A 27907-nucleotide genomic window follows, 5' to 3' on the forward strand; every position below is an offset into this window, starting at 1 on the left:
TACTTATCATTGTGTGGATTATATTGATGCACATATTAAAGGGGAAACATTAAATTAAAAATAACAACAGCTTGGAGTGCGGCTTTAACAGTCTGACTTATTTTAATATCACTCAGTTGGTTGGGCCTTTTTCTGGGCTAGTAAACCAGGTGGTTGGCTGCAGAAGTTTCTTTTATTAGAGAACACTTTATTAGAGGAACAGTATAAACATTGCAGCCGGAATACAGGTCTGCATGCGTGAAGTAAGCGAATAGTGTGCACTGCAGTGTTGGGAGCCATTACTGTGACCTCACTCAGTCACCTCAGGCTCAGAGGAGAGGGGAAATGGGCGGGAAACTGCTGCGGTTACCATGGAGCCCTGGGAAGCGCAGGAAACCAATCACAGCGCGGTTTGTAGGGAGGTCTGGAGACGCGCTGCCATGGTAACCAGACTAACTACAACGGGCCGAGTCAGCGGGTAAATAAACCGGTAGGTATTTAGAGTATACAGCAGGAGACATGTATTTCACGCAGTATAAATGACTATATGTGCTGCTCACACCGGTGTGTGTTAATGCTTTACTCACGCACGGGGGATATTTCAGACGTGACACCTGTCAGTGTGACCCGTGTATAACGAGGGGCACCGGGGGAGCGCGCGGCGGGGACCAGGGGAGCGCGCGGCCGGACCGGGGTCTGGACACCGTGCAGAGGAAGGACTGGACAGCAGCTCTGTAAGTAGCAGAGGCTTTGAGAATAACGGGCAGGTACCGAGATTGACATAGGATCCCATACAGTGGGAGGATGTTAGTATGGGGTTATTTAAAGGGGATACAGGTGTCAGTGTGGGGTTATATAAAGGGGATACAGGTGTCAGTGTGGGGTTATATAAAGGGGATACGGGTGTTAGTGTGGGGTTATATAAAGGGGATACAGGTGTTAGTGTGGGGTTATGTAAAGGGGATACAGGTGTTAGTGTGGGGTTATGTAAAGGGGATACAGGTGTCAGTGTGGGGTTGTATAAAGGGGATACAGGTGTTAGTGTGGGGTTATATAAAGGGGATACAGGTGTTAGTGTGGGGTTATGTAAAGGGGATACATGTGTTAGTGTGGGGTTATGTAAAGGGGATACAGGTGTCAGTATATATTTATATAAAAGGGATACAGGTGTTAGTATGTGGTTATATAAATAGTGGTGCATGTTCTGGTATGGAATTATATAACTGGGGGTTCAGGTGTTTGTTTGGGATATAGAAAGGGGTGCACGTGTTAGTATGGAGTTATACAAGGGGAGGTGCAGGTTCTGGTATGGAATTATATAAATGGGGATGCAGGTGTTTGTCTGGGAACATATAAAGGAGGATACATGTGTTAGTATGGGATTATATAAAGAGGGATGCAGGTGTTGGTACATGATTTAATAAATGGGAATGCAGCATGCAGGTGTTGGTTTAGGATTAAATAATGGAGAATGCATGTGTTGGTATTGGGTTATATAAGGGGGAATGCATGTGTTGGTATGGAATTATATAAATGTGGATGGATGCAGGTGTTGGTATCGGCAAGGTTAAATAAATGGGGATGCAGGTTCAGGACAGGTGCAAATTTTATGGGATTAAATACACGGGGATACGAGTGTTGTCATATAGTTATATAAAAGGGGTGCAGGTGTTGATATGGGATTATATAAATGGGGGTGCAGGCGCTGTCATTGGATTAACTGATTGGGCAGAAACAGCAGGGGGATTGTGTTTAAAATGGAAGGTAGTTTGTGGAATCTTTCTTTGTTTTTAGGGGGAGGGGGAGTGAGTGATGGGAAGATATTCCTGCTTCTATTGTATGTGCATATCAGTGTATACAAATAAATCCAGAAATACAAGTGTTTTATGATCTTTGCATTTAATAAATGACATGTGTTACGGGGCCTTCAGAGGACATGCTCACTTGTTTGTAAATTCCTGAATCCCACGGTGACAGAGGAATAAAGAGGACCTATTTTCATGTGCCCAATGTTGGAGGGTCTGCTTTCGGATAGAGTAAGGGCAGGTGTATATACCAGGGATCTAATGGGAAAATGGAGGGCAGATGAAGGAGATTTGTGTAGTGTGTAGGCATTTTTATTTTTTTTAGGAGAGAGAGAGCGAGCAGATGAACAGTCAGTTCCAGATGCTGGGATCTTTTGAGGAAAAGAGCAGTTGATGGGGTCAGGGGCATGTGCTGGCATATTGTCTCAAACTGGGTTTAGCTGTAAGTGTCTTGAGGAAACAGAGGCTACTGTATGTGAGAGGGGCAGGTGCTTGCACCCTGAGAGAATTTGGGGGTCAGGTAAATGCAAGCATCATTTGTGGAAATATGGATGAGAGTTGTGGGAGGCAGCAGGTGCTGATAGAATACCTTATGGGCAAATAAAGAGAAACTTGCCCCTCACATATATAGGACTTTATGTTATGTCAGTTAAAGCAGCACAACTTGATTTTAAAAAAATTAATAAATCAGTTCTGTAGTATTTGATAATAGTGACTGTTTTGTTTTTATTAAACTCTACAATTTGTAATGAATTTTAAAGCATCATTTGATTTCTATAGCAGGTTTTAGCACACCTCCCAACCAGTGCAAGATATCTGCAACATGTTTGGCAAATTTTACCAGCAGTTTGAGCTGTGAACTGTAACAATTGGTAATCTTACAGTACCTTAGTACTATAAGGATACATTGCAGCTGCTGAGTTACACTGACTGAAGCAGCCATTATGTTAGGCACACAATTATGATTTTGACAGATTTATAACAGGAACACCAAACAATTAGGTAACCATTAGGTAAGAATGTACAATTAAACATTCACATGCTTTACATATAAAAATAATTTTAAATAGTAAGAAAAAAAAGTTGGAAAGTAGTATTGCTGCTTTAAGTTATAGACCATTGTACTGTATATCTATATATCTATCTATGCTATGAATGGGTCAGGAAGTAGAACATTGTTTTAAAGCAATAAGGTACCAAGTAGGACCTTCATGGTCCTGGAATAAGCCAGACGCCCTTTGATGGGCTAGCACAAGAGTTCTTCATTCAGAGATGTAGTGTGTACATGAGATTTTCAGGCCTTTCAAGTTGCTATAAGGTAATATCCCCATCAGGCTCTATGTTTCCACTCCTTGGCCCGAGGGAGACGACAGTAAATCAGGACATAACATTGTTGGCTTAAAATGAAGACATTAATATTTATTTGGCCCTATACATGATGTTAGCATAATTAAATGCATGGCTTTTTCTGTGAAGTGCTTTGGGGGGGAAATGGATATCTTAATTCCTCATTATTATTGGTTATTTTATGAAAAGCCTTATCCTCATGTACTGTAGGTCACAAAGCACTCTACATATTAAAATATGCATTTAGTTATGGGCAGTTATTTTAAATGGGCATTTACGTTTACAAATATATGATCTTATATTACTCAGAACCATAATCATGTAATTATTATTTTTTTGTTAACTTAATGTTACAACATCTCAATTTTTAGGAGGGCTGTTACAGGTTTTTAAATGTTTCTGCACCATTACACGACTAGGTAATACTTAGATTGTATTAAAGGTTAAAAATATGATGCAGCTCCACTTTGGTCCTATTTTTTTTAGTTGAGATCTGATTGGCATCACCATGCAGTTATTGGTACACCCCCTCCCCCTTTTAAAATAGTAATTAAAAAAAATCAATATCCACATTCTTTTCATGTTTTACCGTAACAAACACGTCCGTATGCATTCCGAACGCAGCTTTTAGAAAAACATTTTTTTTTTTTAGAATAGAAAGTGGACGCACTTTAAGTTTAAGGGACAGGCATAATATTTTCATGAGGCAGGGAAGTGTGAGAAATAGAAGATGAGCGATGTCTAAATATTTTAATCCTCAGCATCTTCCCCGAAGCGTTATTAAATATGCAGAAACACTCCAGAGAATTTGTGTAGAGTTCAGAGCAGTGTTTCCTTACGGGAAAGCGAACCTATCCAAAATACAAGTTTCTAATTGTGTAACAATGTATTAGCAACATGACTACTTAGTGACTCATTATAAAATGTGTTGGGAACTTACTCTATTTGCCATGGTACCTTATGGTCATAAAAATAGTTTCAATATAATTATCGTTTATTTGTAAAGCGCCAACATATTCTGTAGCGCAGTACAGTGTGACATCAATGACATAAACAGAGTGACGTACAAATACATATAAGGGCAAAGAAGCGCAAACAGATACAGAAGGTAATGGGGATCCTGCTCATGGGAACTAAAATCATCACAATTCGCTTAGAATAACGCCTGCACACAGCTGTAAGATTTGCAATGCCATAGCAGCTCAGTTTCTTTTTGTTACTTTTTATTTAACATTTTCAAGACAGATTCACAAGATATTTAACATATATCACATAACGAATTTTACAGAACAAGAAATGGGGGTTAAATAATATTGGGGAAGGAAAAGAGGGCGGGTTGTAAGACAAGTACAAGACATACAATGCTACTATTAACATTTATATATATATATATTCTTTTTGCATTAGGACTCCAGTAGGTTCGTATAACACCTAGAATCTTATTTGCTTATGAAAGTATGTAAACCAGGGCCCCCAAGTATAAATTAATCTAATGGTGGAGTCATGAAGATAAGCTGACAATCTCTTGAGATATGCCACATCCCATATTTTATTGCAAACGCACTGGAAAGGGGGCAGGTTTTTATGTTTCCAGAAGCGACCAATGTAGCATCCTGTTGCATTAAAGATATGAGTGATTAATTTAGACTCCAGGTTGCTTAAATTGGGAATCGGCGCCCCCAGAATCACAAAGAGGGAGTTTCTAGGAATACAAAAGCCAGACAGCTCTTCTGCCAATTGGAGATTCTTGTCCCATAGAGGTTTAATTTTAGTACATTCCCACCAGATATGTAGGATGGAGCCCTGGTTACCACATGCTCTCAAACACATACAGTAGGTGAAACATTTGGAGAAATGTTTTACCGGGGTGTACTACCAACGATATAGAATTGTATATACATTTTCCTTACTCACTACACAGGCGGAGTTTTTACCTGCTGCCTCCCAAATATCTCGCAAAGTTCCTATATCTCTAGTTATGCTAATATCCCTCTCCCATGCCAATATATACAGTAATTGTCTGTTTTAGGGTCACTAGGGATGTTACGGATTGCATGGCAAAGGACAGAGGTGATTTCCTTGGTTAAAGATTGTTACACCAGGTTTCAAATTGGGTAATTTTTAGTGGTACTTTTTCTTGGTATTTAGATTAGATAAGGTGTCTAAGCTGTAGATATCTATAAAATTCGGTATTTGGGATGTTACATTTTGATTGTATTGTAGGGAAGGTCTAAATAGTATGTACATCCATCACATCCTTCATGGTAAGAGCTTACTTAACATGGAGGTAAAGGTCTAAACATATGTTCTCTTTAAAATAGGTTGTTCTTCATGTTTAGTTAGCTCTATAAGTGCTTGCCCCATGTCTATTCTCTTGGGCTGCACACACCTTCTGCCTTGGCAATCAGCTAAATACAAATGTTACACTGCAAGTGTATCAAACATTCAATGGGGATTTGAAAATGGCCCCAAAGGCCAATTTGGAGAATGTAGAATGTATTCCTTAACATGACGTTGGCATTAACCTGACTTCAACATGGCTTTTCAACTGAAAATCCATTTTGGAATATATACTGTACGTAGATTTTATAAAAAAACGTTTTCTTGGATTAAAGTGTAATAAGACCTACTGTATTATACCCACAATACATAAGCACTGCAGACCTTAAATATATTTTTGTTATATGGAAATTTACCGATCCAAAAACAACATTGAAACTGTATCTGAAAATATTCCAAAAAAGAAATGAATTCTCTGGACATTGATGTGGCTGCACACTGGAAGATATTTGTGGTGAAGCTGTGTGAGTACCTATTGCTTTATTATTGCTTTTATGGAGGGGCCATCCCAACGAGGAGAGGAGGGGGGTCATTTGTATCCTACGCCTTGCCTTCAGGGAATTTGTGCCCCCAGCAACAGCATTGGTTTCTCTGGATAACAGGATGATTATTTATGGACACCACAAATTATTCTCCGTTCATTTTGCATAAAGAAGATTATATCTATGCACAGACCTAGCTCTTGAGCACCATCCACTCTCTTCACGTATCTTGTACCTGAAAATATACCTGATTCTTTTCCTGCCTCCCACGTCCCCATTATGTTTTTAAATTCATGCTAACGAGAATGAACCTCTTAATTAGATATCTTCCAAATGGATTTCCTCCAGCAAATTGTTCTGACAATAGACAAAAGATATTACTATGTATCAAATTACTGGGTAATTGAAAGAAGCTTAACTTAATATTCCCGTTTTTCAAAAATTGCCTGAGATTTTGTCAAGAAAGTATGCAAATAAAAATACCACTTGTGAGCTCATTCACGTCTCAGACTGGTCTGCAGCCCTGCTATTCATCATTACCTCTTAGCATACAGTGCTTCCACTGCAGCCAGGGATTCTAGAACATGATGTGCAAATAAGGACACAATGTCACAGCATTTTCCATTTCATGTCCCTTCTGTTAAAACTGAGAACGTTCACAAGTGTAACGTTTGTCATTGCAGATCTCCATTTGCACAGAAACAGTCAAAATATATTTGCTAACTTGTTGTGTCACAGTTGATTGGTGAACCAGAATAAGTCAGACTGAACTATTGAAAAGTCATCATAGATAAGAAGTTGAAAAGATTTTTTTTCTCCTTATAACGCAGAAAACACTTCAGTTGCTAGAGGTTATTCAAGTATTCTAGCCTTGACCAATTTCATCTGCATTGAAATGATCTTCATGACAGCCTGGCTTCTTTTTTTTAAATGTAGCCTTTATATTTTGTTTTAAAAAAATACCTATGTACACGTTAGGATTTATACAAAATAAAGTTTACAAACCAATGGTTGAGGTGAGCGAGTTTTCTCTTTAGGAGTCAGGACGAGGCAGCCATTTTTCATTTATGACTCTGGAAGACTGGAATGTATTGAGATTTGTGACTAATAAGTCTGACTGTGGCTCCTTCTTAAACAGCACAAACCTGCCCTGTTTCACTCTACTGCAGTTTAAAACATCAGTGAGATGCATTTTATTACCCCACATTTTTTGTTGTATGTTAATGTTAATAGCGTATATACCTATCAGTGTGTGTACAGTACATGTATGTTTTTGTGGGGTAATATTCATGCATGTGTGGCGGCTCTCGGAATATTTTGGAGAAAGACTTTTTTTTATAAAATGGCTCTTCTTCCTTGAGAGGTTGCAGACCCCTGACCTAGTTCATTTGATTGGAACTAGTTTCTCGTACAGCAGAGAAAAGACAACTTCACAGCATACATGCTGGGAGTTCAGAGATTACAATATACCATGTGATTTCGATTTTCATAACCCTCTCCATATTCTGACTGTCAGGGCATTGCTGAAAGCTCTGGTAAATACTAATCTGCCCTTCGGCGCTCTTCTGCAGCCCGGTTTGTAATCTGTTTGCTAAGAATGGATTATTGCTGGTTCTGTGCTCAGAACAATCCATGTCACAGAAATGGATAATATCAAATGGGAAATACAAGGCTCTATAGATATCAAAAGCTGCTCGATGGTCTCTGTCTAACATGCCACTTGTCTACGTCTGAGTACCATGCAAACTGTTTTCCATTTCGGGAGATTATTCACTGAGGTCAGTTGCGAGTCAACATACCTTTTGCGATGTTAGCTGCCATTCAAGTCAATGCTCGTTAACGCCAGATCGGGTCCGATTTCCAAGGGGAGCGCAAACTTTTTGCCCTGCACCATCTGCCTGCTTTCCCCCACTGCTTGCGCCCACCTTACCTTGTCTCAAGCGTCAAATAACGCCACGGGGTCATGTGACGTCACGTGACCCCCACGGCGGCAATTGGCGCCATGGCGACGTGTCGCCCAAATCTGTCTGAGTCAAGGTAAGGGAATGTACAAAGTCCTTGCGCGGTCCCCCGGCATTTAATTTAAATGCCTTGGGGAAGAGCGCGAGGCCTCTGTAAGCGCCACGCCCCTCCCAAAAGATCTTGTGCCCCTCAGTTTGCACACCCATGCGATAACCCACGACAGACCTTAGTGGAAAAAAACCTGAGACAAAAATGAACTGTTGGTGTTAATATGTTTCATAGGGTGATTAACGTCTTTCTGTTAAAGGCATCAATAACAAAATCACACATGTTAAAGTATTTTTTATGTCAAGCAAATAATTTATGAGAAGACTATTTGTGGGACCCAGCATTAATAGGCAAAATGTTACTTCTCACTTCTTGTTTCTGTTCCTCTTGGAAAGTAGTTATGGTGCTACCATTACCCATACAGTGAAAACATAGAACATTTTCTGATCGAAGACCCAAAATACATCAATAAAGAACAGCAGAAGTAGGCACTACATAAAATAAACAGAGAAGACCTTTTTGGTCTGTGTGTTGGAGCTACTTTAAGTTTTAATTACTTTAAGGATAGACATAAGCCAGTATTCAATATTCTGTGAAGCCTCTTCACTACGTGGGGAAATATTTTAGTCCCATTTATTTAAATAGAACTTATTTCTTCTCCAGCACTGGGGATACTGCTCCACGGCATCTTGAATTATGGCCGTAGTTGTGGAGGTTGGAAGTATTGGGGGATACTCAGTGGCGCATTTCCCATTAGACCCGCTAGGCCCGGGTCTCCCCCTCCCCCCCCCCCGCCCCAACCCGATATACAGAGGCACCATGTGATTCCCCATTGATTGCCGGGGGAGAGAGCGCGGGGCCTCTTATATAGTTCTTACCTTCTCCTTCGCTCCGCCCTCCTCCTTCTTCAGCGTTATGGCGTCACGTGACATCAATGTGTCATTTGACGCCACAACGCTGAAGAAGGAGGACGGTGCCACAGGAAGAGGCGGCCCAGGCGGCACCAAGGTAAGTGCCTATGGGCGGCAGATATTTAAATCTGCCACTGGGTACCCTCATTTATCATTATACTGTGAAGCATTTTAGATTTCTTTCTTCCCTTCTAGCATGAGATTTGCTTTAAACAACTGGCTGCAAGCAGCAGCTTTTGCAGAGATCTACCATCAAAGAAAGGATTAGCAGGTCATTTAGATCACACAAAGAATACAGTGCTTGGGCTCCCTTACTCGGATAAAAAAGGAACCTGCTGCATTATTTCATCCCTTCCACAAATAACTAATTACTTTATTATTGTTTACATTCGTGGTCGTTGTTTCTCAGATATTTGTTTTGCAAGAGGCTTTACGCCCTGGGATTATTGCTCTGGGTGCTCTCGGGAGACTCCTGCCTCGAGGAAAGGGCCTAATACCTTGCTTACAGTATATTTTTTCATATGAGCTCAACACACCTGAGACTCTTTCTCCTGACTGCAGTGCTGTAAGCTACATACAGTTCTGTCCATTTATTGCCCTTTGTGCTTAGGGACCTACAGGGTGTGTACTAAGGATTGCAAATATCTATTTTGCCAGTAAATGCATTTGAATGGAAGGTAATGCATTAATAACCCCTTTGCTGCCAGGGGACTGCCACGCTATGCAGAGCAATGTGTTGCAGGCCTTCTTTGACAGTGAAAGGGTTTACGATGCACTACCCCTCTTTCCAGAATATTATTTATTATTTATTTATTATTATTTATTATTTATAAAATATTTTACCAGGAAGTAATACATTGAGAGTTACCTCTCGTTTTCAAGTATGTCCTGGGCACAGAGTAAAACAAATAATACATGGTTACAAGTACAGTTACATAAATGAACAAGGTATACATTATATACAAGACATTGCGTGCACAGTTAAAGAAAATATATATTATGAGCGTATGAAACAGTTACAGACCAGATTAAAGTGTGAGACAGCCTTAGATTTGAAAGAACTTAAGCTGGTGGTGGATATGAGAGTCTCTGGTAGGTTGTTCCAGTTTTGGGGTGCACGGAAGGAGAAGGAGGAACGTCCGGATACTTTGTTGAGCCTTGGGACCATGAACAGTCTTTTGGAGTCTGATCTCAGGTGATAGGTGCTGTATGTGGTAGGGGTGAGGAGCTTGTTGAGGTAGCTGGGTAGCTTGCCCAGAAAGTATTTGAGGGTGAGACAGGAAAGGTGAACTTTGCGCCTAGACTCTAGTGATGACCAATCTAGTTCTTTGAGCATTTCGCAGTGATGTGTGTTGTAGTTGCATTGGAGAACAAAACGACAAATTGAATTGTAGAGGGTGTCAAGTTTGCTAAGGTGGGTTTGAGGAGCCGAGCCATATACTGTGTCTCCATAGTCAATAATTGGCATTAGCATCTGCTGTGCAATACGCTTTCTGACCAGGAGACTTAGGGAGGATTTGTTCCTGTAAAGTACCCCTAGTTTAGCATAGGTCTTGGTTGTCAGGGTATCAATGTGCATCCCGAATGTTAAGTGGGAGTCAAACCATAAGCCCAGGTATTTAAAACTAGTGACAGGTGTTAGGGTGGTGTTAGTGTTGGTTCTAATCAGGAGCTCAGTCACTGGAAGCTTTACAAATTTAGTTTTGGTCCCAAATACCATTGTTACAGTCTTGTCAGTGTTTAAAAACAGTTTGTTTTGGGAAATCCAGTTTTCGAGTCTCAAAAAGTCAGACTGAAGTATGTGTTGAAGGTCAGAGAGGCTATGGCTGTGTGCATATAGGATTGTGTCATCTGCATACATGTGTATTGAGGCTTCCTTACAAGCTGTCGGAAGATCATTAATGAACACTGAGAAGAGTAGGGGCCCCAGAACAGAGCCTTGCGGGACACCACAGGTGATATCCAGGGGGTTGGAGTTAGAGCCTGAGATGGACACATGTTGGGATCTTCCTGATAGGTAGGACTGAAACCAGTTTAAAGCATGTTTCCCTATTCCAGAGCTCTGGAGTTTGTTAAGCAGGATAACATGATCAACTGTGTCAAAAGCCTTTGCAAAATCTAGGAATACTGCACCAGTGAGTTGTCCCCGTTCCATTCCACACTGGATTTCATTGCAAACTTTTAGCAGGGTAGTTACGGTGGAGTGTTTGGGACGAAACCCAGACTGGAATTGGCTAGGGAAATTTGTCTTGGTGTAGAAATCGCTTAATTGGGAGTGGACACATTTTTCCATTACTTTGGATAGAATTGGGAGAAGTGAGATTGGCCTGTAGTTTGAGACAGTGTTTTTGTCCCCACTTTTGAAGATTGGGACAACTCTGGCAGTTTTCCAGGTCTTAGGGATATGGCCTGCAGACAGGATAGAGTTGACTATGGACGCAATTGGTTTGGCAATGGCTGGGGCACCAAGTCGTAGGAACCTAGATTGTAGTAAGTCGGGTCCACATTGGCTGCTTAGTTTTAGTTTGAGGAGCGCTTGTGTAATCTCCTCTTCAGATACTGGGCTAAATTGAAAATTGTGGGCAGTGTTGGGAGGGGGTGGGACTGTAGGGATACTCCCAGGATGAAATTCATGTTTGGGGTTTGTGCTGCGTTTCGCTAATAAGTTAGTGGCACACCCCACAAAGTAATCATTGAATGCATTTGCAATGTCAGTGGGGTTTGTCAGAGTAATATCCCCCTTAGTGATATTACTTGGTTGTTGATGGTTAGGAGGCTGGAATATATTGTTGATAACCTTCCAGAAGTTAGCTGGGTTTGATGTATTTTGGTGGAGATTGTCAGAGTAATATTGTGCTTTTGCGTGCCTTGTTTGCCTTGTGCACATGTTCCGCATGCATCTGTAGTGATTGAGATCCTTGGTAGTGCCAGTTAATTTGTAGCTTTTCCACAAGGCATCCCTGAACTGGTAGAGTGCTATAAGGTCAGGTGTAACCCATGGAAGGTGGGCCCCCCGTACCCTTATTTTGCGTAGTGGAGCATGGGTATCGCAGAGTTTTAAGAACTCGGATTGGAAATAGTCGAGCGCAGAATCGGGGTCGGGAATTAAATCGATTCTGTGCCATGGGCAGTTGGTAAGGTCATCCAGAAACTGTTGTGGGTTAAAGTTTTTAAATGTTCTAGTGAGGAGAACTTTAGGGCTTGAATGGGGCGGTTTAATTTTCCTTACGGTTAATTTCATGTTACTTCTTAGTATTGATGTATTAAGGTACACTTCTAAGACTTGGCAGTAAGTGTGCCATTCATCCAGTTCTTGAGACTGGTATAGACAAGGAGTCACTTGTCTCAGCAATAGTATGTATCCTGTAGGCCAGGGGTGCTCAACTCCAGTCTTCAAGACCCCCCAACAGGTCAGGATATCACTGCTTCAGTACAGGTGGCTCAGTCTTTGTCAAATGTAAGAAATGATATCAGAAACGTTCTTACTTTAAAGTACTGTACTTCATTTCTTAAATAATCAGTATTATATAAACAAGCAACCTTCTTATGTACACCGCATATCTCAACAGATCAACATTCAATAGCCTCTCACTAATGTCAGTTATTTCTTATTCAATGTCTCTTGTAATGCAGTTTTAGTATACTACAGATGCAGCAGACATCATGGCACCCGATATTACCCAAAATCGCGTTACCGCTTCAGCGATGTATGTCACGCGATTTACCGTGTCTCCATGAAGCCGGTAACAACATTGTGCGATTGTGCAAACTAATCAATGTAGCGCAGTAACGAGTGCAACAATGTCTGCTACATCTTTATATTGCTAATGGAAAAAGCATTGATGAATAAAAAGTTGATGACTAATGAGGACCATTTGGTATGCTTAGTCTGTCCAGCTGCCACCGTACTTACTTTAAAGCAGCAATACTCCCTTACTATATATTTTTTAATGTTTTATTTTTTTCAGAACCAGAGGAATCTCTAAGTGGAACAGCGCTGTTATCTTTAGAAACCCCCTCCCCCTGGTTCTCAAAATATTTACCCTTTGTATGTGGCAGCGTTTCTGGTAGCTTTTGAGACATCAATATGGCTGCTATCCAAGCCCCACTCCCAGAGGATGAGGTTGCGGCTTCCTATTGGATGACCCTGACAGCCATCTTTAATTTTACTTTCAATTTACTGGCACCTACAAATGTATATATCTCGGGAACGGGGAGAGAGGGAGCTTCCCCTGGAGCTAAGAATAGCACTGTCCAGCTCCAAGTCAACCCCCAGGTTCCAAATGTGCAAAAAAAGAAGCTCCAGATCTGGAAATATTGCTGCTTTTAAATCTTTTGTCTCTACTTGATCTATAGTGTTTATGCCGTATTTATTAACATAGCTTCTGTGCATACAGTGATATCCTCTAATTTCCAAAAGTGAAAATTATCTATTGGTGTTACTGGCATTTGATCACTAAAATCCCTTCACAAGGTATCTCCACCAGTATTTAAATCCCACGGTCACGTAACGTGGACGATTTACAAATGGTGGCGATACTGGCACCCGATGCCCAGTACTGGGGCCTGTAACTCGGGAAGCAGGGGGTCCCTGAGGCAGAAATAAAAGCGGTTCAGCTCAGGTGAACCCCTGCTCATGCACACTATTAATAAAATGTACAATAAAGCAGCTTCATTACCTTAGCGCAGCGGTGCGCAAACTGTGGGGCGTGACCCCCAGGGGGGGCGCGACACTGCCGACGGGGGGCGCGGGGTTTACAGAGGCCCCGCGCGCTTCCCGAAGGCACTTAAATTAAGTGCCGGGGGAGCTGCAGGGCCTCTGTAAACCTAACTTACCGTGGCTCCGGCGGCTTCCTCCCTGCGGCGCCATGGCAACGCGGCGTCAAAATGACGCTGCGAGGTCATGTGACGTCACGTTGCTATGGCAACGTGACGTCATTACGCCGGAGCGCGGGTAAGTTGGAGTTGGGGGGGGGGCGCGGGAGTGAGGGGACAGCCGTCAGGGGGGCGCAGGGAAAAAAGTTTGCGCCCCCCTGCCTTAGCGGATAGCCGTTAAATACGTGAGTGAGACCGCAGTCACCATATGTATTTATTGTATCTATAGTAAATGACAGGTGCTGCAAAGGGTATAAGCACAGTAATATCAGTGTTGATCAAAGGTTTGATCAGAAAGAAACCCCTTATCGTTAGCACTCAAATGTCACACATATTATAATAATGGACACAGTGGTCCCGCAGTGATATACTGCTTGTCTGTCAGGTACTCCCGAATCACAGAGGATATCAAAAAATAATAACATTTTATTAATTCTACATAGAAGGTTAAAAACACAGATACATTGTTAAAAATCCCTATAATCATGTGGCTGATATGTACAGGTCAAGTAAGGTAAGTACAATTGACTGTTCAATATACTGACATATCTTGACATCCGATTGACACAGCTGTTGTAAAATATTTGGTAATTAGTGGATTGTATATAGTATAATGTATATAATCAATCACAGGGCAGGTTGGCTAGAATATTATTCATGCATCAAATATCCTTGCTGTAGTCTTCCTTAGATTTGTATATCCAAGAGCTAGGTAGTGGTATACACTATGGTATTATTTCTGTTGTAAAAATAGCTGTATGGGCAACTCTGAGGTTATTCATTAAATGTAATTGTCTCTATATGTCACATGAGACCAAAGGGGTAAATGCCTTTGAAATACATTCGCCGCTTATACCCAAAGTTATCCAAACAGAGGTTTAGATAGTACAATGCATCACAGTAAATATCACCTTTGTACTGTGGTGTATATATATCTGAATTGTTCCCAATTCGTCACTACCACTGTTGCAGTATAGCCTAGTGTGTCATAGTTATACCATTCTGATGTAACTCTAGCATAAATAGCCCGGTATCCAAAGTAAGAAAACGCAGCCGTCACTTGTACCTAGCTCTTGGATATACAAATCTAAGGAAGATTACAGCAAGGATATTTGATGCATGAATAATATTCTAGCCAATCTGCCCTGTGATTGATTATATACATTATACTATATACAATCCACTAATTACCAAATATTTTACAACAGCTGTGTCGATCGGATGTCAAGATGTCAGTATATTGAACAGTCAATTGTACTTACCTTACTTGACCTGTACATATCAGCCACATGATTATAGGGATTTTTAACAATGTATCTGTGTTTTTAACCTTCTATGTAGAATTAATAAAATTTTATTATTTTTTGATATCCTTGGTGATTCGGGAGTACCTGACAGACAAGCAGTATATCACTGCGGGACCACTGTGTGCATTATTATAATATGTGTGACATTTGAGTGCTAACGATAAGGGGTTTCTTTCTGATCAAACCTTTGATCAACACGGATAGCCGTTAAGCCACAATAGCAGGTTTATTCGGGGCAATTGCCCCAATAAGCATTGCAATATGTACTAGCCACCAATAAACAACCCACCCCACCCACCCCCTGTGGCCCCCAACAACCCCCATACCCCCCTAACACACACACAAGCAATTTTTTTTTTATGCACAGTAATGATACCAGAGGCCGGCGGGGGCCCTCGGGTGGTTCCCGTGGGTGTCTGGGGGCACTCAGGTGGTTCCAGTGGGTGTCCGGGGGTCCTCCGGTGGTTCCCGTAGGTGTCTGGGGGTCCTCGGATGGTTCCTGCGGGTGTCTGGGGGTCACCCGAGGACCCCTGGACACCCGTGGGAACCACCCGGAGACACCCGCCGGCCTCTGGTATTAATGCTGTGCAGGAAAAAAAAACATGCTTTTATGCATGTCTCCATCTCTTTTGCGCCAGCCTTTAGCTGGTGAAAAAAGATGGCGAGCTTTAAAAGTTATCACTGCTTTGTTAATAGTAGTTACTGGCAAAAAATGGCGGGTTTGCTATCGGACGACTTTTTTTTCACTGACTGTTTATGGGTGATAAGAAGCCATTATAGCGCAATACTGCACTGTTATCACTGACTGGTTATGGGTGAATAGCACAGCAGGCAGTATCGCCCTATAAGGGCAATTATCGACCTTAAAACCACATATCGCTGTTTTGTGAATCGGCCCCAAAGTGAGCTATTTGCGCTTGAACATCATTTCATAATTTATGTTATTCTTCATAAATGCTCATATTTTTCACTTTTGATGCTCATCATTCAGAAATGTATTTGTTTTCCTCCCAACTGCAGATGAACTAAAAAAACAACCAGCCATGCCGAGCGGCAAACTCCAGGGGCCTCTGAGCTCTATTCAGGAGCTGCCCTTTAAACTGCCCAGTGGATTCCAGAGCAAAGTGGGGGCACTACGCCACCCAAAGTTGACCAGAGATGAAGGGGCTGCCCTGACGGTAAGAATTGCAGAATAAATTGGGTCGATTTGGTTTCCCCCCCCCATGAGAGGGAAGCTTAGGCAGACAGATGTTGGAGTCTGAAATTGAGGATTATCCAAGCCAGAAACAAATCAAGCTAGACAGATGTTCAGACAAAATACTTCCACTTCACTCAAACTAAGACAGGGGGGCAGAGAATGGGACTCCCACTGGCAGATGTGCTATTGCAACATACTGCACATTGTGGCTATGAAGTAGTACTTCTTGAAGAAGCTACGAAGGGATTTGCGTGTATCTCCAGCAGACTAAAGATGATATGCCATGTACCATATCATCCTGTGCTAGCAGGTCTCTCTATTTAGAAATCACGTGTTATAATCCCTGATGATGGAATTGAACTGTTCATGCTATTAGCAGAGAGTCAATGCAAACGGATTTGAAAAAAGTTATTAAATGTTCAGGTACTGTATACTAAAAAAATCGACTTTATATTTTGTTAGGTTTATGTCCACTTGTAAGTAACTGCCCTTTGAAATGCACTCTTCAGGGTTTTTTTTTTTTTTTAAAGGGATAAACACTTACTAGAATTGATAGTATAAATGGGTACTTAGTGCTAGGATACTCCATCCATTGATGTGTATTAACCCTTTGGAACAATGTAATTTCCTTGTCTAAGTATATAAATCTTGTTTTTATATTCATTTGTCTTTTCTCCCAGTGTACAGCCAATTATGCTTTTATTTAAAAAAAAAAAAAAAGTAGAATAATTTCATAACACAGGGTACAATAAAAGTATTATTCTGTATATATTCCTGTAGTAGCGAGATAGTCTTAGTTGTACAATCAGGGCAGAACTATTAATGTATGTATGCATACTTTTATTTATATAGCGCCAATGGTGCTTTATAAGAAAGACAATGCAAAACATGGAAATATACTGTAATACAATACAGTAAGTGCAATAAATATAAAACCAGATAATAGGAAAGGAATTCCCTGTCCCAGAGAGCTTACATTCTAAGTAGTAAGTTAGGAAACTTACAGAGACAACAGGCGAAGGAGTAAGTGGAATAGATGGCAGTGGTTGGCCACAATGATTGGTAAGTATGACTGTGGTGTACCAGCCATAAACCTAGGTCAGGTGTCAGCAACCTGCGGCTGTTTCCATATTTAAAATGTTAAATACTGTGTGTTACCTCCTTGACTATTCTTTTCATAAGTGCTACTGTTAAATAGCACCCCAGCGTTAACAGGAGTGGTGATGTCTGCTACACATGTATGGATGAGAGTGGGGACTAGGATAGGGGCAAGAGTTCTGATAAGGTGTGAGGGAATAGAATTAAGAGGGCAATTGGTAGAGGAAGAAGAGGAGAGCAGCTGTAAAACTTTCAACTCTATAACACGAGAGAAAGTGTCAACAGTGGAAGAAGAAGGTTTTGGTAGAATCATCTACGAAGGGACATAGGGGATCTCACTGTGGATAGCATCCATCTTGCCTTTAAAGTGGTCAGCAAAAGGCTTTAGAAGAAGGTGAGAGGTGAGAGTCAAATACCGATTAAAGACGGCGTGGATTGAATTTCTGAGTGTTGATTAGTGAGGAGAGGTACGGTAGTGTTGTTTGGCCTCAGAAGAGTTAAAACATCAGAAGATAAATTTATAGTTTAAAAAATTTGCATTAGTGTGAGATTTTTTCCCAGAGGCGTGCAGAGGAGGAAGTGCACGTGTGAAGGAAAGGTGTGTGTAAATGTAACTAAAGCCACAGGCTAGAGGGACAGAAGAGAAGGAACATATAGATTAAGGATAGAGTTGTATGATTTAACAAGATTGTTAGGCTCAGAGGAAGTGGAGACAGAAGAGAGGTTAGAGTTGAGGGTCGATGCCAGAGTAGAACGGTCAATAGAGCGAAGTTCTTGAGTATAGAAAGAACATGAGACTGATGGTGAATGATATGAGATACCAGTCAGAGAGCAGAAGGGGGGTGATAGAGAAATCAGAAAAAGGGAAGGGATTATTGTGACGGGAGCTTTGTGACAGGCTATGAATAATACACCACCAAGAATATAACTGGGTTAAACCGGACGAGGCTTAGATATGATAAAATATAATTTATTCCTTGAAAAAGGTGAACACACGAGATTATACAAATAACAGACAAAATATGGACACTCACTTAAGAATGAAATGATGGAAATAATCAGAAATCGTGACTAGCAGTTCATGCAGCAATCTTGAAAATCACAAAAGACACGAAAGACATGAAGGACAATAGCCATAGGCTGAGCCTGGTTCTTATACAATTATTTCCCATTGAACACAACCTAAACCCAGCCCCTCTCATAAATCAGTGGTGAGGTTGACAGTTTTCCTCAGAGTAAAACTCCTCCCACCCAAGGACGTTTAAAAACTGCTTTTCCTATCTAAATAACTTCATAACTTCAGTTCAGTAGTACTTACTGGCACGCGAGACATATTAATACATTCCGGCACGCATGACGCTCCCAATAAGACTAAATATTACAGTGTAATACTAAAATTAAGAGAGATATTAATATCTGTCTCTTAGTACCGGCGAGACATCATGTGTCTGTAATCATTATTTGCGGCTCGGTCCCACGAATACACATATGTAGCTTTTAGCACATTCAGCTGAGGACATCTCATAATATTCTTATATTTAATAAGGTCACTCATTCTGAGATCTCCTTGCGTAACCGCACCCCTGGCCCCCATCAAGAAATCCTTTGAAGCGGGGCTGTGTGTAGTGAACATTTGTCACCGGTGCTATATTTCACACCCATTGCCCCAGCCTGGGTCCTAGCTGTCTCTACCAGACAGATGTGTTAACATACACCAAACCCCCTCTGTACTTTTCACACCCAACTTCAATCAAGCCTTTTGAAGCCCAGAGATTTCTGAAAAGACACCACGCATCCTAATGTATTTTCCTAAACTGCAGCTCATTAACCCCTTAAGCCCCAGTGTGTGTGTGGTGCAGACACTGGCCCAGAAACAATACATTTATACAGGGGAATAAACAGTTGGATGGCTGAAGCAAGGCAAAAACACATTACTGGACCCCAGTCCAGTTAACCCCTTGCTTCCCAGGTGAGAGTAGAGGGTGGCCAAATGGGGTGTAACCCCTTTAATCCCGGGCCAAATCCCCTCTCTCTTGACAATTATACTAAAGACAAGGTCGAAATATGGGTGCTGGAATTGGCCCATTGGTAGAGGCCAATGGATGAGGTTAGAGAGAAGGCAAGATGCCCAAGAGACTGAGGCATCATCAGTGTGACAGTTGACGTCCACAAGTACAAAAATGGGACAGTCAAAGGAGAGAGAGGAGTAAAGTCAGTATTTAAAGATTGAGAGGAATGTGAAGGTAGAGGATGTACAGGTATGAGGCCAGTAGATGACAGCTACATATGTATTGAAAAACGGTAGAAAAGTTGGACAGCATGAACCTCAAAGGAAGAGAATGAAACGGATGGCGGTACAGTATAGAGATGAGCTGACATTGGCAGCAGGCAGAGAGGAGAAATACCCCACCACCCCTGCCACCGGGGGGCATGAGTGAAAGACAAGCTACTGTACCGTAGGAGACAGCAGACTCCACAGCTTACATATTATATAAACAATATATAATATATGAATATATATATATATATATATATATATATATTTTTTTTTTATTTCTAACATTGCTGTAAACATTTTCTTATTAGCATCCATTTAATTTTTCTTGAAACTGGGTTAATATTAATCAGTCTGTTAGAGTAGTTTCAGGATTCTTATCTCGGATGTCGGCCTCTCACTAGCACTTACAAAAATGAAATGTATTCTATATTCTGATGTATGGTTTTTTTGTAGCGTTTACAGTTAGGCCTTTGGACCTACATTTGCTAACCTCTTAATCAAATCTTCTATTATGAAACCATTATTTCAGAAGGTAGAGAAGATGTCACATGGCTGACTGCGCGCTTTCATTTTATTTTAACTCCAATAAATGTTACTAAGCGAGACTCCTCCTTTAACCCTTCTTTGCTGGGAAGATTTACAATGCATTGTTTGATTGCAATGCACTGGTTTTTCAACAGAGAACCGTTTAGTAGTTAATACTGTAATACGTTGCAGTTAAAGTTGGAGATGGTCACCTTCCCAAAGATGACGTTGGATGGCTGGTAAAGATCAGTGGTAATAAACAGCTGCAAAGCTGAGTGTCATCAACTTACAAGCATGCATAGTGGTTGATGTAACAGTGAGTGGACAAAGCAAAGCAGAAGACCAGGCAAAGACATTTTAATGACAGCCTTTTTTTCCTCCCCCTAATTATAGTTGACTCCCTCAGCATTTCTAAGGGAAATGTCTCTGACCACAGAGCAGAAGTTGGCTAACACTCGAGAGATGCACCCTCCACAGATCATTAAGCTGCTTGATATGAGTGAAACCACTCATCAGAAGGTACACATTGTCCTGTATTTTCTCCTAATCACATTACTGCTTTCAACAGTGCTATGCCTTGGAAATGTATTGTAAAAAACATATGAACGTGAAGAAAGTCCAGTTTCCATTGCCCGATACAACAAGCAACTAGCGAGAAAACACTGACAGTCAAAAAATGAACCTGTTGCCTTGATAAGATCAATGTCTAGACTGACACTTGGCCTTACCATGGCCCAGATCCACAAAGCTTTGTTAACACTTTGGGTGCCAAAAGACGTAGTCACAACGTCATGGGGTCTGGCATTCTAAGGGGGGCTTTTGTTTTCAGCTTAAATCACGTCCCGCACTCTGATGGAGCGCCGAACGTGATCAGCTGTGAAGGGAAGTAGAAGAAGACGACCCCTCTTCCGTTTCCAGGTTAAGGACTGCCGCGGTCATGTGGCTGCTTGCTTGCAAGAGCGGTCACATGATCGCGTTTTGCCAGAGGGGTCCTGGCACTCTGATTCTGCGGCCCCTCCGGAACTCAAAGGGTTAAATAGGGCCTCATAATGGAACATTGCTTAAAACAGGAAAGGACATCATTGTCCCCAGTGGTAAACGTGTATTCTCAAAGCTAATTCTGTGCAATAACACAGGCCGTTCCATATCTGATTAGCATAGGCTTAGCGTCCCGTTGCTGCAACATAACGCTGCATTATCTGCCAATAACGTGCTGGGGCTTTTACTCCAATCCAGTCTCTGAAATAAGTGTTTAACTCAAGTTGAGAAAGAAAGGAGAGAAGAGGGAAACAATGCTGGAAATAACGCTGCTGTATCTTATATAGCTCATGGGGCATTTCTCCTTGCCCAATTTTTGTTGTTCTTATTTTAATGCTGCAGTCCCTTGCCTTTAAGGAAATGCAATTATCTAAGATGCCGATCGATTAGTGAAGATCCTGCTTCCCAGGGCACGCAATATGGCTGCCTATTTCAAAAGAGGTGTAGCTTCCTAAATAGTTGCTATAGTAACCCAAGGACGTGTAATGCATTACAAATCATTATAAAGGGCATAAAGAGTGAACATTGTTTTTCAGCACAATATCTGATTAATTTGCACATCACCTTGATTTATTTGTTCCACTCAAAGCACAGTATTGCACAGTATTAGAGAGTTTAGTAGCACTCTTACACCTTTTTGGTTTTAATACTACTTAATGGTCAATTATTTGCATAGAATGAGAATGGCATATAAGTGGAAGTAACTTAGTATGGGCACAGCATTATGGAAATAACAGCTGGACTGGCTCCATATGTCAGATGCATCGTTATAATCACATTGTATAAAAGGGGCCAGTCAAAGATAGCTGTACAGCCACAATGCAAAATGGGATAAAAATGTAGTGCTGGGCATAGTTGAATAATAACATGTAACTGAGACTATGGGAGCTACTGTATGTATTAAGGTACACTTACACTGGGATTAATTAAGCTCCGATATGGACTATTACACAGCAATCTCGTATTAATTGCTATTGGCTTAGTAATTAGTGCTGCATCGCTGTGCAATAACTCATATCAGAGTGTAATGATCTCCCCATTAGAGAGCTATTCTAAACATGCCTTCTAAGGGGGAGATTCAGGAAGCTCCGATAATGAGTATCGAAGCTCGATACCCCGTTAACTGCCATTCGAGTCAATGGCAGGTGACGCGATCGAGCACCGATACCCTTTATCAGAGCTTCATGAATCCCGCCCATTGTATCAAACTAATTGCCACGCCTTTGCACAGCCTGTGTCAGCCTGAAGAAGTGGGTATACGAGGATTTACAAGGCACACATATTTAAATGAGATGCAGAAAATTCTGTGTTCCGTCATTTATTTATTTATCATTTCATATGAGTCAAAATTCTCTGCGAAGTCTGACTTGGTGTAAATTCCTCTAATTTAAGACCTTTGTTTAAGTAGTTTCTTATATTTGGTGCAAACACAGGCAAAAAATATTTGTACGTTCTGTCTCGTTGCTCTTTTCAATTCTTTTATATAGAGCCTGTGTTGGGTCCGAAAAGTTGAAATCGTCCTCATTAGCCACAATGACGATGTATTGTAGCTAAGGCGGCTTGCAGCTCTCTTCTCTACTTGCAGACTTCAAGTGATTCATTTGTTTGGTGATCTCTGTTTCATTTCAGTTCTCCATGTTGGATGTGGACCAAGTCCTGTTCCAACCTTTCCCTTCAGAGATAGTTTTTCAGAACTACATACCCTGTGAGACCTACGAAGTACCACTGGTCCTCAGGAACAATGATAAGGTAAGATGCGCTTTTCTCTTAATTGGTCACTGCAATGTATATGGCAGAAGATACTGGGTATTTTAATCAATCTGGTACTTCAGGGGTTAATGTTGGTTACAAATTGTCAAAAAATACAAGAATTTTTATGGCCTGTCAAGCCAGGTCTGTGTTGTATAGAACTGAGGTTATCGAGTCAACATCTTAGTCGCCATAAATGGGATTAAAATATGGTTTAGCCTGGGGGTTATCACTGATGGCCCACTAAAAGTGAAATATGTATAGCTTGAGAGGCTGTCAGCCTCAAAGAAAACCTTACATTCTTGAAATATCCCCTGTGCATCATAGAGGGGTGATGAACAGTTTGAGGGCTATATTAAATATAAGATATCATTGGCCTAACACCTATTTGCAAGAATTACAAATACATTTTTGTAACCGTTGCAATGAGATGAATCAAATGATGCCAAATATTTCATGATTATGAGGTGCCAAAGACGGATATGAGAGAGGCGAACATCACATCGCCGGCTCCTCCACAGTTTGGGGCATTTTGCTATCGCAGGTATTCAAGGCTTTCTGATACCATGATAGCAACGCTCAAAAAACTGGGTGGATGAAGGGGGTAGTAGTCCCAGGATGGGTGGTTAGGCCAAGAAACAAAAATACACACATCAACCCTACTACCCACCTCCTCTACCACTAACAACCCCCTCCCCCCCAACACATACAGTACAGTAATGGGCCAAATTACTATTATCCCGATATGGATAATAGTGCATTTGCCCATTCTGAAATCAAACATTAGCCAGCCAGCATAAATAAAGTAAATAAAACTTTCTACTTACCCCTGCCATCATGAAGGGCGTCCTCGTCAGCATACTCCTGTTCCATGTCCTCAGTTGTCAGCAAGAGTACATGAAAAAATACAATCTAATGGCCCCTAACCCCTTAAACACCTTAGCGGTTAATAACCGCTATAGTAATTATATAACTGCTACTAGAATTGCACGAGTTTCAAAAACTGCCGATAAGTGGCTTATCGCTGCTCACCCGGCGATGTGTTTTGGACGCCAGAAAATATTGTCGATTCATGCCTTTATCGCCCACTTATCGAGGCTTACTGAATAGCAGTAGGCATTTTGTCCGAAAATGCCTCGATAAGTGGGTTATCGAGGCTTATAGAATAGGCTCCTATAATATTATATGTGAACACTCATATTGGTCCTTTCAAATGTATCACAACCTAGAGTACAAACAATCTACATCACTCCAGGACCAATATGGCAGCTAGATCTTTGAACCACATCTTGGATTTTTTAGCAAGAAATATTTTGGTGCATAAAACATTAACCTTACTGACGGTAAATTTGCATTTGTTCACCGATGTCAAGTTTTCTCCAATTCCTTTTTCTTATATGACACTATCTGGGAACATGGTGGTAATTAGAACTGAGAATAAGCTCTGCGCAGTGTATTATATTGCTATTGTTTTTATATTCAGATTAATCTTGACTTCTTCATATGCTCAATATACTTGACTGGAGGCAAGTGAGAAAGCAGATGTCAGGCGAGAACATCTGCTATTGCCAAGGCAATGCCTTGATTACTTTGGGGCCAGGTTCCTTAACTCCTAAAGTGCCAAAGGGGTGCACCCTGTAGCACTGAAGGGGTTAAAATGTTAAGTATAATAAAACCAAGGTACAAATGAAGATTGTAGGACTGTGTATAAAGTAAGTGTTATATACAGGAATAATTTACTGTATAAAAGTTTAGGATATGTTAGCAAGAATAAATGTACAGAGAAACTGTCAAATGAACAGCATGCAATTAAGTTATTAGAAAGAGAAGCTATCATTAATTGGATAGCAAACTGATACTGCTTGTGTGTTCTATTGTACTTCATGTTTTTACATTTGACAGAATCTATCCTATTTCTTTTCTCTGCAGCATTTCATGTGATTTCTCTCTCCCTCTCGTCTTTTTTTAAATGATTTCTTTCTCAGTATCTCACCTGCCTACTCGCCTTCAATAAACAAGCAATTAACTTAAGGGCCATATCTAAAACTCAAGCTACATGATAGAAAAGATGCTAGATGAGTCACCCAGAGTTTGTAGGGTCAAAGGACTATATATAGATACTGTGGGGGCTATGTATTAAGCTGTAAGTTTCAAGAAAATGGTGTTTTGCAGTAAGAAAATAAAGCTGGCATGTTCATCAAATGTAAGAAACGTAAATGAAAAGTATCTTCAGTTTGATGTAGATCATTATTTAGAGGAGTGTACACCATCTGAGACATGGTTTTTTTTTATAATAGGGAGATGAAAAAACAAAAGAGCTAAATACATAACTTTATACATCCACACATGCGTTTTTGCCCCAATTTTTTTTTCTCTGTCCATCTCTCTTTCAGTTTGAGTGTCTCTCCTTCAGTGTTTCAGTAGTACACTTAGTGTTTTATGTATTCTTGCCAGGTGCCGCGGCTGGTGAAAGTCATTCAGGAGAGCTCGCCCTACTTCCAAATCATCAGCCCCGTCGAAGTGTGTAATAAAGTGGCTCCAGGGATGCCGTCTGCATTCCGCATCCTCTTCACCCCTGACCAGAACAAGGTACTCGTAATTATGCAATCGCACCCAGCCAGTCTGCCCTTCCCCATACAGTCTATCTGTCTGCAGTGATGCTGCACGGAATGCTAATGTCCCACTCTCCATCTGCTGGTCCATTCCCAATGGCCGTGGTTATAAATAACCCTTCTTGTGCATTAATGCAATATTGTGGGTGAAAAAGATCATTCCTCAATCTGGCAGCTTCTCCTGATAATTATCAGAATTGCAGGGGGGGGGGGGGGCGAAATAAAATCACAAGCGCACTATTCTTTTCCTCATGTTTAAATTTCCAGTCTTAGTGTCTATTTTCGATGTGTTAAAATAACCATATTTTTTTAGTTTTATGTTAAAATGTCATTTCTGAAGATTTTTAAAAGATTACTGCCTTTCGATTGGAGATTGCTGGGGTGATGTTTTGGATAGTTTAGATATTAAGGCCCTGTGACATAGCAGCCTCCTAGGTAGGGTCAGCAAGGAATTTCACACATCAACTTCTGTTATAGATCATTCTTTATTTCCCAGACAGGGGAAAAGTAGGTTGCAATACACTTATATCATCAGTGCAATACAACCAAACAAAAATAGCATAACTCTGCCAAACAAATGAAACGTCCTCAGCTTTGGTGCAGGGTGGAAGTCCCAGCTGTTCCCCAGATAAGCCCTATGGGAACCTGCTCTCTTACAGATTGTAAATCCCTCTGCCCAATCAGGAGTTGATTGGGAGCAATCCTTGCATTCTAGGCAGAACCTGAGACTCTGGTGTGTTTTCCTGGGCCTCACAAAGTGAAGGGGATTAACCCTTCCACCATCTATTCGCCTATGTGCTCTGTACACTCCTTCACAGTCCCGTATTTACAATTGGCTCTACTCCATAAAACAGCTTCCTCATGGGAAGACACCTTACAATCCATGAAAGTGAATGGGCTATAAGGTGTCTTCCGATATCCGGGAAGTGGCTCATGAAATAGCATCACTTAGTAAAGACGGGCCTAAATGCTTAGAAATAAAAATCTACACAAGATTGTTAATTGTGAGTACTTCTATTTATTTGGATAGAGGGATCAACACAAAGATGTTTGGATTTTGTGCTTGCAACTGTAAGAAATGTAAGAAAGGCATTTGACGCAGACATGGGGAGTTTGCGCCACCTTAGACCTGGAGGATTGTATTGGCACTTTTCAACCACGCACTATATAAGTTATAGTGACAAAAGCCCTCCGCCATACAGTGCGCTGCAAATAAACAATATCACTTGCGAGCACATTCACATATCTCCGATTGGCTCACTTACACAATTTGATACATCCCATTGCAATATTTACCTCATTTATGTCATCCCTAACGCGTCTTTTTCAAATTGCTCAAATCATAAGCCACGACACATTGCAAAATTAGATTAAAGTTCTTTGATACATTGACAAAAAGAGATACAATATGATATTGAAGCAATCTGCATCAATGTTGCTCTTTGAATGATATACTGTACTCTATTGCTCTCAGAATGCTGCATTTGATTGTTAGAGGTGCGTGGCTCATTCTTTTTCAGACAACTGATACACTGCTGGTCGCCTAACCCTTTGAGTGCCGGAGGAGCTGCACCAGAGTTCTACAGCAGGGCTGGCCAACTCCAGTCCTCAAGGGCAACCAACAGGTCAGGTTTTAAGAATAACCCTGCTTCAGCACAGGTGGCTCAATTAGTGGCTCAGTCATTGACTGATATACAGATGGAGCCACCTGTGCTGAATCAGGGATATCTTTAAAACCTGACCTGTTGGTTGCCCTTGAGGACTGGAGTTGCCCCCTCCTGCTCTACAGCCTCTAACGCACATCGCAATCAAGTGATCACTCCTCGGAGCGATCGTGTGATTGCGGCATCACTTAGGACGTTGACAGAAATTGAGTCCTTTTCTTCCATGCCCCTGCCTGCTAGACCAGGGGTGTGCAAACTGGGGGGGGGGGAACAAGATTTTTCAGAGGAGGCGCAGCCATTGCAGAGGCCCCACACTTTTCCCCCAAGGCATTTAAATTAATGCCGTGGGATCGCGTAACGCCTCTGCAAGTCCCTTACCTTGTCTTCGGCAAGCTGCGGGGTCAACATGACGTCACGCGACCCCCGCGGTGTCATTTGACCCCAGAGACAAGGTAAGGAGGCAGAGCAGGCAGGTGGGCGCTGCGGTGAAAGTATGCCAAACTAGGTGCACTTTATAAGAACAAATCCTCCCTAAGCCCGCTGGTCAGAAATCTTATCGCACAGCAGATGCTAGTGGCAATTATACACTATGGGAACATAGAATATGATACAACACCCCAAACTCACCTTAGCAAACTAGAAACCCTCTACAACTCAATATGCTACTTTGTCCTAGAATGTAATTACAA

The 27907-nt window shown here is 41.3% G+C and overlaps 1 protein-coding gene across 4 annotated transcripts in view; it reads left to right on the forward strand.

The window, feature by feature from the left end:
- The first annotated feature begins 349 nt into the window (after positions 1–349).
- The window catches only part of HYDIN (HYDIN axonemal central pair apparatus protein), a 165755-nt gene continuing 138197 nt past the window's right edge, over positions 350–27907 (forward strand). For 2 of the 4 annotated variants that reach the window (XM_075576575.1, XM_075576576.1), the window contains exons 1-5: positions 5791–5935; positions 16077–16234; positions 20549–20674; positions 22823–22942; positions 25397–25531. In XM_075576575.1, the coding sequence (XP_075432690.1) occupies positions 5878–5935; positions 16077–16234; positions 20549–20674; positions 22823–22942; positions 25397–25531 (597 nt within the window). In that variant the 5' untranslated portion in view covers positions 5791–5877. Of the gene's footprint in view, positions 470–584; positions 714–5790; positions 5936–16076; positions 16235–20548; positions 20675–22822; positions 22943–25396; positions 25532–27907 lie in introns of those variants that run through there. The other 2 variants (XM_075576577.1, XM_075576578.1) reach the window with 2 other exon arrangements.

This window comes from Ascaphus truei, chromosome 19 (assembly GCF_040206685.1).
Source record: "Ascaphus truei isolate aAscTru1 chromosome 19, aAscTru1.hap1, whole genome shotgun sequence".
NCBI classification, from domain to species: Eukaryota; Metazoa; Chordata; class Amphibia; order Anura; family Ascaphidae; genus Ascaphus; species Ascaphus truei.